Source organism: Urocitellus parryii, chromosome 6 (assembly GCF_045843805.1).
Source record: "Urocitellus parryii isolate mUroPar1 chromosome 6, mUroPar1.hap1, whole genome shotgun sequence".
NCBI lineage: Eukaryota > Metazoa > Chordata > Mammalia > Rodentia > Sciuridae > Urocitellus > Urocitellus parryii.
In genome coordinates this window covers 25,789,881-25,802,644 of record NC_135536.1, presented here as the reverse complement: position 1 = coordinate 25,802,644, position 12,764 = coordinate 25,789,881, and the positions used below count along the sequence as shown (strand labels likewise).

Below are 12,764 nucleotides of genomic sequence, written 5' to 3'. Positions count from 1 at the left end.
TGTCTCCCTGCAGGTGCACCTCCGCTCTGCCAGGCGTCTCTGTGATCTCTGCTGTGCCAACCGGGGCACCTTCATCAAGGTGGGCCAGCACCTGGGGGCTCTGGACTACCTGCTGCCCGAGGAGTACACCAGCACGCTGAAGGTGCTGCACAGCCAGGCCCCGCAGAGCAGCATGCAGGAGGTCCGCCAGGTCATCCGGGAGGACCTGGGCAAGGAGGTACTCACCCCTGCCAGGAGGGCTGGCTCCAGGACAGTATGCTTTTGAAAAGGTCTTGGCACAGTTCTTGCCGCCTGGGCCCAGGGCACTGGGGTCCCACCACTAATGCAAAATCAAATGTCATAGACACTTTCATGCTGAGATCAGAGAGGTTGGAAGGAACCTCAGTAAAAAAAAGTTAGTTGAAGTATGAAATATACGTATTGTCTTGGATGCAACCTAATGAGTCACGGTCCAGCCTAATAATTTCTATCAACATCTGAGGGTTTATGGCATTCCCACAACGGTGCTGTGTCCATGCCTCATCTCATTTGATCCTCATGGCAAACCTACAATGGGTACTGTTACTAATTCCATTTTGCCAATGAAGGCTACAGCCTTGGGTAGTAAGGTCAAGGGCACTGTTGGTGATTCTGGCACGCTACTTATATGGTGCCATCCATAAGCTGTCCATGAGCTCCATGTTTTGGTTTCTCTGGAATATCCCTGGTAGGCACTCATTCAGCCTCTGCTTGATTAACCCCCCATGGTAGGAAGCTTCCTGTCTTAGGTGCCACCCATGGTGGCCTGTCCTATTGTCAGTCATTTCTGACTGTAGGAAGAGCATCCCTATAAGTGCTAGAGCCTGCCTTCTCCAATCTCAGCTCCTCATCTTCATTTGGGGCCCTGGAGTGACAGAGAACGGAGCTAAGGTCCCTCTGTACAGCAGCCCTGGTTGCCCTGAGCATTCCTTCCCACTCATGCCATAAACTACAGGGTGTTATTTTGTGCCAAACTGGGCACAGTTGCATGGACCCTCACTGACTTGCTCTGGTCACTACCTCTGGGGACAGGGAGGGGATGAGCAGCCATCTGCAGGTGGCTGAGCAGTGGGTCAGGTCCAGCTATAATTTGAGGGTGCCTCAGAGATCTTTACTGAAATCCCTTTTGCCCTTACCTGTTATCTGAAATTCTCTTAGAGAATTCTAGGTCTTCTAGAGTTCTCTGAACAAAATCACCTTGAAGTTGAGCCTTTAGCAGCAGATGCCTTTCCTGAGATTAGTTTGTGACCTTTGATGCTTCCCAGTTGCCCTTAAAATGCTTAGCAGGGCTCTCAAGGTGCAGCCTATCCAGTCTCTGCCTCCTCCCTGTTCCATGACTGTAACTCGGTGGGGCAGAGGGCGGTGGAGGATGGCGTTTGTGCTCTGGAGCCAGGGCTGTGGACCTAGCCCAAATTATACCCTCTTGGCACCTCACTCTCCTTATCTGTAAAAATGAGGATCACTGTAGCGCGCACCCTCTCGGGTAGCAGTGAGGACTAGAGCGACAGGAATGGGGGGGCTGTGTAGAGCACCCAGCATGCCGCAGTGCTCAGCTAGTGTTGGGTCCTGCTGTAATTGAGGCTATTCCCCTGCACTGGTCACTGTGCTGCTTGTCACACTCTGTGCACCCTGAGCCCGTGGTGCCTGTGTTTTGGTCTGTCCTCTGTTTGGAACGTCTCTTTACTCCGTTCTCTGTATCTGTTGAGTGATTCCAGGACATTAGCACTCTGTCCATCCATCTAGCACCAGGCCAGGTGCTAGGAGCTGGTTTCCTGGCCAAACTGCAGCTCTTCTGTGAAGTCTTTTCCTTACACAAGTCACATTAGACTCCACAGAACTTCGCCTCCCCCCAACTAACTCATGCCAGCTGAGGCTTGGGTACTTGAACCTAGGTGTTTCCATCAGATGTCAGAAAATCTTTGGGGATGAAGACCTTAATGGTTCTTTTATCCTGAATCTGTAGCACCAGAGCGATGCAGTCTAAAGCAGGTACCAGTGTTTGTTTAATGAGTCAATGGATGAATGACAACTTCCTCAGGCTACTCAAGGCAGAGTGGAGAATAGGGGCAGAGGTTGGAGGAAGACCAGTTGTTCCATTTTTACTGATCTGCAGGGAACTGGCCCTGACTATCAGGGGCTGGCACCTATTATTATGGAGCAGGCACCAGCTGCTCAGTGTCAGTCCAAGATGCTGCACTCCTCAATGGTGACCTGGAGGGAGGCCTCATTAGCTGACTCTGTAGCAGCTCGAACCATGCCTAGGATGAGCTTGGAAACCTCCTCCGCACTGAGGAACATTTTCTCTGAAGGGAGAGAGATCGAATGAAAGGCAAATAGAATTAGAACTGGGGTCAGGGGGCTCAGGCTGCAAGCTAGGAGGATCAGGGTTAGGCTGCAGAGGTCCCCAGGCAGAGTCTGGTGCCAGTCTGAGAGCACCTTTGCTTCTCACGAAGACTGTTGGCCTCCAGCTTCCAACAGCATGAGATCCACCCCCAAATTAAAACTAAACAAGTCACTGTAATAACAGTGTGAAGTGGATCATCACTGGCATGTGGCACGGTGGGGGTGGACATGAAAGAGGGGAAGGCAGCAGAAGATTAACCCCTGGAAGCCTCTGGGGAGGGGTGGGGCCACAGCCGGGGCAGAGCGAGATGAAAAGTTCCCGGTGCCAGGGTTATGGTGGGCCCACCTGCTGGCTGGAGGATGTTTGGGGTTGGAAGTCATCTCCTGCATCTGGAGGACCTCTTTTCCAGCCTTCCCTAGACAAGTAGTCCTGAGCCAGGTGGCCATGTGGCTCTTGCCCCCGTTTATCTGGAACCTTCTGAGAAAGGGAGGCTGTCGAGGTCACAGTTCTGAGGGGGCGTCCCTTGTTTTTGGGAAGCTCAGAAACCTCTGGTGTCTTACCACAGCCCCCACAGGCGCACGATCACAGTCTCCCCCACTCCCTCCTGGGAAGATGGCATTTGTTCCCTGGTGACACACTTTCTAGTCTGTGGGTGGAGGGAGGGGCAAAGGGCTGTGTGGGAAGCAGGGTAGGTGAGGGCGGGGGTGTGAGGGCGGGGGCAAGTCACTCACTTCGCACTTCCCCCCTCCTCCAGCCCCTCCCACGACACTTCCCAAGAGCAGCTCTCACCCCCAGGTGCCATGCTGGCCACTGGCCCTTCCATGGAAGCTGGGCTCCAGCTCTGGTTTCCGGTTGTCTGTCATGCATTGCTATCCCTCTGGGTCCCGTCCTTGGATAGGTCCTAAGGTTCCCAAGTTACAATGCTGCTCAAGTGCTCCTGAATCTCAGACTGCAGGCAGGGGTGCGTGGCTAGATAGAAGCTCAAGGATGGTGCCCTCTGACTGACTGTCAGTCTTTGTGCCTCTGGGGACTCTTCTCATTCACAGAGGGTCATTTGTGTCCTCAGACCAGTTCCTGTTCCAGTTAGATGGAGCTGACCCTGAGGTGTGCCCCCTCTCCCCCCATGAAGGAGAGGGATGAAATGGAGGTTCCAGCACTTCTGGACCTCGGACTCCACAGTTATACTTGGTTCCAGATCAGTCCACACCTCTGGACATCAGCTGGCACCAGTAGTGGAGAGCAGAGGACAAGCAAAGGGCACTATCCTTACACAGAGAGTAAGCTGGGACCACTTGGCTAAGTGAGGGGCAGGAACAGGCAACAGGATGAGCCCCAACACTTCTGTTTCCCTAGGAGATTGGCTCATTTCTGCTGCCTCAGAAGTGACCTGGCTTCCGGACTGGGTTGGGGATAGCGTCTGGTGCTGAGTGCCCTTGAGGTTGTGGAGTGCAGTGCTTGCCTTGGCCAGAAGATGGCGCCTGAGCTTGCGAGTCACCCAGGGGTGTCAGAGACCAGGCCCTTTCCTGCAGAGGGGAGTCCTTGCCGGGTGGGTAAGACTCTAGTTCTTTTTACTCTTGGGCATGGTCCAAAGAGCCCAGGCTGACATCTGTCCACTCTGAATGGCACAGGCACACGTCTAAGCCATGAGGCTGTTGACTCATGCTATGATTTGGTTAGTGTCCCTTGAAGACCCCTGTGTTAAGGGCTTGGTCTCAAGGGTGGCACTGTTGGGAGGTGATGACCTCCAGAAGGAGAAGCTTAGTTGGGGGTCCTTAGGTCACTGGGTGCATGCCCCTGAGGGGCCTGTAGGACCTTGGCCCCTTCATGACCTTGAGGAGAGCCATTTTCTCTGCTACGTACTCCCCACCATTGACGTCTGGCACCCCCACCAGAGGGGCTGCAGCCAAACTGCCTTTTGGTTTATTAGCTTTGTGACCGTGGGCATGTCAGTTAATCTCTCTGCCCCTCAGTTTCCTCATGTGTAAAATGGGGTAATGATAGGACCTGCCTGTGGGCTTGCTGTGGGGAAGAAAAGAATGAATGCAGGTGGAGCCCTGAGAACAGACCTGGCTGTATTAGTCAGCTTTTCACCGCTGTGACCAAAATACCCAACAAGAACAAATCAGAGGAGGAAAAGTTTATTTTGGGCTCAAGGTTTCCGAGATTCAGTCCACGGTCGGTCAGCTCCGTTGCTCTGGGTGTAAGGTGAGGCAGAACATCGTGGTGAAGGCTGTGGCCAAGGAGTGCTTTTCAGTTGATGGCAACCTAGGAGCAGAGAGAATAAGCCACCAGGCACAAGATGTAACCCCCAAAGATATGCTCCAGTAACCTGTTTCTTCCAGCCACACCCTACCTGCCTACTGTTACCACCCAGCACCATAACCCTTTCAAACTATTGATCCACCAGATGGATTAATCCACTGATGAGGTTCCAGTTATTACAGTGGGGTAATGATAGGACCTGCCTGTGGGCTTGCTGTGGGGAAGAAAAGAATTAATGCAGGTGGAACACTTAGAACAGACCTGGTGGTGTTAGTCTCTGGTTCTGAGTGCCTTCTGACCATTTCACCTCTGAACATTCCCGTATTGTCTCATATGTGAGCTCTGGGGGACACCTTGTATCCAAACCATAACACTGGCGCAGGTAAGTGGTCAACAAATGTTAGCATTTCTGGATGACGCTGGGTGCTTTCTGTGAGCAAGCAGCTTCGGTCCTGGGGGGCTTGTAAATGTAGAATCAGGTCTTGAACTGGGTTTTCTGATATTTGGAATGCTTCTCTGCATTCCATACGGTATTTTGCTAGAACTCTCCTTTCTCATACTTTTCCTAACCAGTTCCCCGTGTTCCACCCCCAGCCCAGCCCTTCCTCAGTGTTGGAAACGCCCCAGGGGCTGCCTAGGGAGCCTCCTGGGCTTCTGTGTACTTGCACCACCTTGGGGGGCTGCAGTCTCCCAGGGCCCCGCGTGGCATCTCCTCTGGGTTAGGGGCTGTGACATTTGTGCTGGGCTGATGTGAGGGACGAGGTGGTGGAGGCAGAGGTCTGGCTGCTACCAGGGAGGAGTCACAGGAGCCACGGTCCCCAGGGCCTTGGCGTTGGTGGCTGTGCTGTATTCAGGATCCTTCCCCAGCTCTTCTCCCTGCCAGGTGGCAGCCAGACTGCTTCCCCTGCAGTGTCCTGGGAGGGCCAGGTGTGTGTGTGTGTGTGTGTGTGTGTGTGTGTGTGTGTGTGTGTGTGTTTTGCAGGGGACGGGGATGAACATGTCCTGGGGTGGGCGAAGGCTGGACAGGTGGTCAGGCTCTGGGGATCCACTCTGCCTGTGGGCCCCAGGTTGGCGGAGTACCTGCCCCGCCCTGGGCTGCGGCCATCCGTTCCTTCCTGTTCCCGTTTTCTTGGCTGTCTTCTGCCCAGTGCTGTCCCCACTTCTCCCTGTCCTTTTACTTCCTTACAAGTCTGTTTATCGAGTGGGAGATGGATGGATGTGCAGGTCCTGCGCCAGCCCTGGAGGTCCCTGCCCCCTGGTGCTCTGGGTCTGCCGGCCCTGCACCTCACCCCAGGCTGCTTCGCTGGCCTGAGCCACCGTGAGGCTCACCTCGAGGGTGTCACTGTCCTTAGATTGGCTTCTCCTGGCCCTGAGCACGGCCCTTTGGTCCCATGTCTAGCTTCTTTGTCTCCCTGGACTGTGCCCCAAAAGGCCACTGAGTGGGTGTTCTGGGAATGGAACATAAGGATCTGGTGGCCGCAGAGCTGAGTACGGGGAGGGTGGTGGGGGCAGGGAGAGCTCCCCCCTCCTGCTTGTCCTCAGCCTGCCTTCCCAGCAGATCTCAATAAAAAATGCATTTATATTAAAAACATAATGAAGAATAAAAAACATTCCCCCCCAATAATGCGGAACATCAAAAGGAGATTTTTATCAATTATATGGAGAGATTTTGTCCATAAAATGGTAATTTAAGAGAGGGAGATGGATGGCAGGGAAGCATTGATGTCATCCAGGACGGATGGCCTGCCATTAGTCACCGGGGAGAGGCAAGGGGGTGGCCGCAGTGGCCTGGCTGGCCTTCCTCCCAATGCCTGGCCCAGGCCCCATCCTGCGGCCATTGCCCGGCCCCAGGCTGCACCCCTGTGCCGCCCGTGAGGTCCCCTCTGGGGACTCCTACTCCAGTCTCTGGGCCACCTTCAACCGACTGTCCTGTGGTTTCCAGAGGAGTCTTCCTCAGTCGGCCCCGTGGCTCCTGGCTGTGGAATAAATCTCTGCCGTGAGCTGAGCGGGGCTGCCAACTCCCCCGGCCTCTTGGCCTTTCCTGCCCTTCAGCCAGCTGCGGCCTGGCTGCCCACGGGTCCCTCTCTCAATCCATGTACTCTGGGGTCTGTCCTTGCTTCTCACTGCCCTCGTTTCCCCGTTTTTACTCCTTGGGACTCTTCCTTTAACCTCGGGGTCTAATCATGCACGCACACACAGACACGCACACACATGCGAGTGCACACACATACACACTCACACCCCCTCATTCTGAACGCCAGCCAGGAGTCAGCCACGGTTTCCAAGATTGCATATGATTATGAACTCATTTTCATAAGCACTTATTATGAGCCTTATTTTATAGATGGGAAACTGAGGTAGAGTTTCCGGTGATGTTTTCCTGCGGGACCTTCTTATGCTTCTCATGCATCACGGGTCAGGATGAATGGCTCTTTTGTGTTGCCCCAGACGCTTCCCTCTCCTGCCGTAGCTCTTAAGCAGTTATTTGATGCTCATGGTTCATGACTTCCTGATCCTGAATCCCCGTGGGGCCTGGCTTGGGCTTGGTATGGAATAGGTGTTAGAAAATGTTGTTGAATTGAGTTCTAGAAGTACCTTGAATGCCTCACTCCTCTGGAAACCTTTGCTGACCTCTCATGAATCTCTTGGGATCTAGAAGGTGGTCATCTAGCTCAGCTTGGCCATCTGGTCACCTCAGTGATGACAGGTCTTCTCCTACTTATCTTGGGTTCCCTCAGGGCACTGCCCAGGGCCTGCATACAAGAGGAGCTTAACAATGGATTGCTAGGTGAACCAAGACACTCCCTCTGAGGCAGGACTTCCTGGCTGAGGCCCAGGGGCATTCAAGGGCCTGCAGTCCGCAGGGTGGTCTCCTGTTGTTCTGTACAGTGCTGTGTGAGGATCTGCCTGGAGTTCTCTCAGCCACCGGCTGAGAGCAAGGCCAGCGTGTGGCTCTAGAAGGAGCAAAGTGACTATTTCTGAGGCAGAATAGCAAACAGATTAAATAAATAGGCTTTGGAGTCAGTGTCTTGCTTAAATCCCAAATGCGAACCATGGCTGTTGTCACCCCGGGTGAATTAGGTGTTCTTTCTGAGCCTTGGTTTCCTACCATAGACAGGGATGGTCACAGAACCTTCACTTTAGTAGGGTTGTGCTGAGGACGGAAAGATATAAGCCATCAAATGGATCAGGACCTTGGTCTGCACAAAGATTTTCTTTTTGGATAAGAACTCAAAAGCAAGGCAACAGATAAAAAATAGACAAATCATATCAAACCAAAAAGCTTCTATACAGCAAAGAAAATGATCAGATTGAAGAGACAACCTGCAGATTGGGAGAAAATATTTGCAGACCTATTCATCCAACGAGGGATTGATATCCAGGATCTCTAAGGAACTCAGCAGCAAAACAAAAACAACAAACAACAAAAACCCAAATAATTTGATTAAGAAATAGGCAAATTATCTGAATAGACGTTTCTCAAAAGAATACATACAAATGGCCAGTCGGTGTATGAAAAAATTCAACATCACTGATCATCAGGAAAATGCAACTCAAAACTACAGTGAGCTGTCAGCTGACCCCAGTTAGAATGGCTGTCATCGAAAGGACAAAAAAAATAACAAATATGGACAAGGCTTTGGAGAGCAGGGAACAAGTACTGACAAACACTGTTTTCCATGCTAATATAGGGATGGTCCTCAAAAAACTGGAATTAGGACCACCATATGATTCAACAACCCCACTACTGGGTATTTATCCCCAGGAAGGGAAATCTGCACACTCACCGTTTATGTAGCACCATTCATAGTAGCCAAGATATGGAGGCCATCTCAGTGCCTGGCACTGGATGAATGGATCAAGAAACTGTGGTACGTCTACAAAAAGGAATATTATTTGGCAATAAAAAAGAATAAAATTCTGTCATTTGCAGCAACATGGGTGGAAATGGAGATCATTGTATTAAGTGAAATAAGCCAAGCACAAAAAGGCAAGTGCCGTGTGTTCTCACTCAAGTGGAAGCTAAAAAAGCTGATCTCATAGAAGCTGGGCGTAGAAGAGTAGGGGCTGGGAAAGGTGTGGGGAGGATGTGAGAGGCAGAGATTGGTGGGAGGGTTAATGGGTACAAAATTACCGTCAGAATGAGTAAGTCCTAGTGGTGTTTAGCATGTCGGGTGCCTATAGTTAACAGTAACTTATTATATATTTCAAAAGAGCTGGGACAGGATTTTGAATGGCCTCATGCCTAGAGGAGCGATCGATGTTTCCGGTGGGGGATAGACTCATGGCTCTGATTTGAGTAATGGTATTAGCAGTGCTTGGACCATGAGGGCAGCATTCGGAAGTCAGGCTGGCCTTGAAGGGCCTCAAGAAGTTAGCCCTCTCCCCTGGGAACTTGTGGTTTCCCACGGACTTGGAGGAAACCACGTTTCCTAATGCCTCCCTCAAGGTAGTAGGATTCTGGGGTGTTCTCTGGGGGCAGGAACCTGCTCCATGGTGGGTGAATCCCAGCACCCCCTTTCAGACCCCCTCAGGCCATAGTGGCTGCTCTGAGAGTGACATCTGTTTCTTCCCTGGTGGCTGCCTTGAAACAACAGACACTTATTCTCCCACGGTTCTGGAGGCTGGAAGTCTGAGGTGAGGGTGCCGACGGAGCCACGCCCCCTCTCAAGGCTCCAGGGGAGGGTCTGCCCTGGCCTTTTCCTAACTTCTGGTGACCGCTGGCACTCTTTGGAGCGCCTTGGCTTGTAGCCGCATCGTTTGAATCTCAGCCTCTTTTGCCACATGACCTTCTTGATAAGGACACTTGTCACGGGGGTTGGGGCTCACTGACTCCGCTGTGACCACATCTTAACTTGGTGATCACATCTAATGCACAGGCCTTATTTTACGTGCTGAGGTTCAGGGTCGACGTGAATTTGAGCTGGGGGTAGAGCTGGGCTTTGGGGCATTCTTCCTGGACTCTTCCTCTCTCCTCTCCACCTGTCTCTGCAGGCCGTCTTCACACAGTGGGATCCCTCCAGATCTGGCCACTGCTGACTGGCCCTGTCCCCCAGCTTCATTTGGTACCATGACAGAGGGGGACTGTGATTGACAGCTGAAGTCAGATGTTGTACTGGGTGACAGGTTCCCCCACCCCCCATGCATGGTTTCCATATGAGGCAGCAGGGACCCGAGAGGTTGAGTAATGTCCACAGTCCTGGCTAAGAAGAAGCAGAACCAGGACTTGAACTCTCATCTCTACCTTCCTGCTGCACAGCTGCTGGCCCTGGTCCTGGAGAGGGCTGGTTTTGGGGGTATTAAAGTGGGCCATAGGGTTTGGGCCTTGTGGTGGTGAGCTTTAGGGAGTCACCACAGGCCCAGGTCTTCTGAGTACAGTCAGGTCAGTGTGTGTGTGTGTGTGTGTGTGTGTGTGTGTGTGATCACACAGGCTGATACTGGGTGGAGGGAGGGGCCTGTATTGCTCAGCTCTCTATCACTGTGATAAAACACCTGAAGAAAACAACTTAAAGGAGTGATATTCTTCCTTCCACGAGGCCCTGGCTCTGTTCCACCACCTCCCAATAAAGCCATCATGGACTAATCCACTGACAGGGTCCCAGCCTGAAGATCTGGTCCCTTCCCAAAGCCCACCTCTGGTGATGGATGCAATGGGCACCAAGCCCTCAACACAGGAGCCTTTGGGGGAATGTTCCAGATGCAAACCACCCGAGGGCCTGATGCAGTTGTGCTAGGTGCAGGCCGATGAGCCTTGGTGCTGTCCCCGGGAGCTGGGCAGGCTGGTTGTCTCCTCTCATTGTCTGCCTGCAGCTCAGAGCCTGCGTGTCCCAGGCTGGGCAGTGGGTCAGGAGGCCACAAGCTTGAAGACAGATGCCTTGGCTGCTGCCACTGGGCCCCTGGGCCTGCCAGAGGACTGCAGGTTCCTTGTCTCTTCCTTGGATGGTGCCCATAGCCTCTGGTCCCTCCCCAGGGGAAGGGGATGGGTGTCCCTCAGGCTGCGTGGGGCTGGGTTGTTGGAGTGGTTTCCGAGGGCCTCTCCATGTGCCCCTGAGCCAGGTGGTCTGTGTTGGCGAAGTCCTGAGGAGAAGGGATGGTGTGGAGGAGCCTTGGGCCTGGCCTGTCTGAAGGTGGACGTAATTGCTAGGAGTGACCGAGCGCTCACCACCTGGCAGGTGCTTGTCTGAGCCTGGGTTGTCCTGGAAGCAGACTCCAAGACGGATCAAGTGAATTTAGTGGGACACTCGGGGGCTGCTGACCGGGAAGTGGGGAGGTGGCTCAGGGAGGAGGAGGCAGCTGGTGACCCTGTGTCTTGGACCAGCCGTCACTGTGGACCAAGGAAGTGTGATCCTGCTGGGTAGCTGGGAAATGGTGCCACTCAGCATCTCTCCCCCATGGGCCAAGAGGAAGCAGGGTGTCCGTCCACCAGCTTCTAACTGGATCACTGATGGCTGCTCCCGGGGGCGGCTGACTTCTGAGACGACATGAAGATACAATACTGGGTGGTGCAGGATGGAAGAAGGGGCCGTGGGGTGCAGGCCGTGTTGTGCAGGCAGACATCTTCTACGTCATCTTCATGGTTGCCTCATGAGGGGGAAGTACTGTCACTCTATTCCCATTTCACAGAGAGGCAGACAGAGGCCAGAGGGGTCAAGTCACATGCCTAGTGTCATTTGGAGAGTCTGAGGCAGAGCCAGGAGCACAAGCAGAGCTGATTTCAGGAGCCAAGCTCCTAACCCCTGCATTCGGTGGCTCTCCCCACGCTTGTCATTAAGATTTCATGTCCTGGCAGCTTATGGCTTCTTGCTCATTCCCGACCGGGGGCTGGGCAGGCAGGTGAAGAACTTAGCAGGTTAAAAAACCTGAATTTTTATTGTTCTTCTGTCTCAAACACGCCTTAGGTCAAACGCAAGCTCTCATTTAATTCTGCAACAGCTCAGTGTTCCTTTTCCCAGTATTTCCAGATGTAGAAACTCAGACTCAGAGACATTGAGTAACTTTTTGAGGATCACACAGCAGGGTGATGAAGGGACCAGGAACTAAGCTGGAATGTTGTGCAATTCCAGAGACAAACATGCTATCATTACACCAGCTGCCTTAGGAGGTGACTAACGGGGAGAAGCGGGGCCAGGTTCAAGGCCACACTGATGGCCTGTGAGACCCGGTCCACCTTTCAGGGCCACACTTCTTCCTCTGATCTCACACTGGACTGCCATCTTGCCTCCAGCGCCCCGTTGGTCCTGACCCATGTTGCCTCCAGAACTAGTCAGGGGCTGGCTGAGAAGGGCATCAGGAACGGGGTGTGCAGTGGTTAGGCTCACAGCTGTGGGTGAGAGGGGAGCAGCAGGGGGAGTGGGGCTGCGCTCCTGCTCCTTCTCCTGGAAGCACTGTCCTCTCCTCCTGCTGCCCGGTCACCTCTGCCCACTGGCTCTTACCTGGGACAGCAGTGGAGGAAGGTTCGGCCTCCACATCTCGCTGATTTATGTTCGCTGTTGAAACAATAATGTTTAATCTGTACAGGGCTAATCAATTTTTCATGCTGCTTATGAATAGGCCAGCTGGGCCTGCTTCTTTATTCATGGCGCTTCAGGACAAGCCCAGTTCCCAGGCTACTTCCTTGGCAATTTATACCATGGGGGCCCTGCTTCCAGGAGAGCCCCTCAGTGGCCTTGCCTGTGTGTCCTGGAAGTGTGTGTGTGTGTGTGTGTGTGTGTGTGTGTGTGTGTGTGAGAGTGTGTGTGTCTGCATCCCTAACCAGGGCCAGTAGCCCAACCCCAGGTGGAGAACCTGTGTTTTTGCATGTGTGCGTGCATGCAGAGGTTGGCTGCCAAGGGCCTTGGGCACAATTGGGGGAGCACAGGGTGGAAGGTGAGAAGTTAAGACCCAGAAGAGGGTAAGTGACTTCCTTAAGGTCACCCAGCTGCTTGGTGGGGAGTGGGGACCAGCCCTGCCCCCTGTACCATCCCCTCAGGCCTCAGCAATCTTCCCCCAGCAGGCAAAGGGCCAGAGAGTCACCGGAAGGGACTGTGTGGGCTGCCCAGTTGGCAACCTCACCGCCTTGCTGCCACAGTCCTGCCGTCGCTGAGAGCCGGGGTTTAGGCACGTAACATGCTGCTGGCGGCCTGGTGAGAGGGCAGGATGG

General features: G+C 53.3%; 1 protein-coding gene across 2 annotated transcripts in view; it reads left to right on the top strand.

Moving 5' to 3' along the window:
* The window catches only part of Adck1 (aarF domain containing kinase 1), a 120,162-nt gene that overhangs the window by 56,217 nt on the left and 51,181 nt on the right, over positions 1-12,764 (top strand). For both annotated transcript variants that reach the window (XM_026401301.2, XM_077799619.1), the window contains exon 4: positions 14-217. In XM_026401301.2, coding sequence (XP_026257086.1) covers positions 14-217 — 204 coding nt within the window. The remainder of the gene's footprint in view (positions 1-13; positions 218-12,764) is intronic.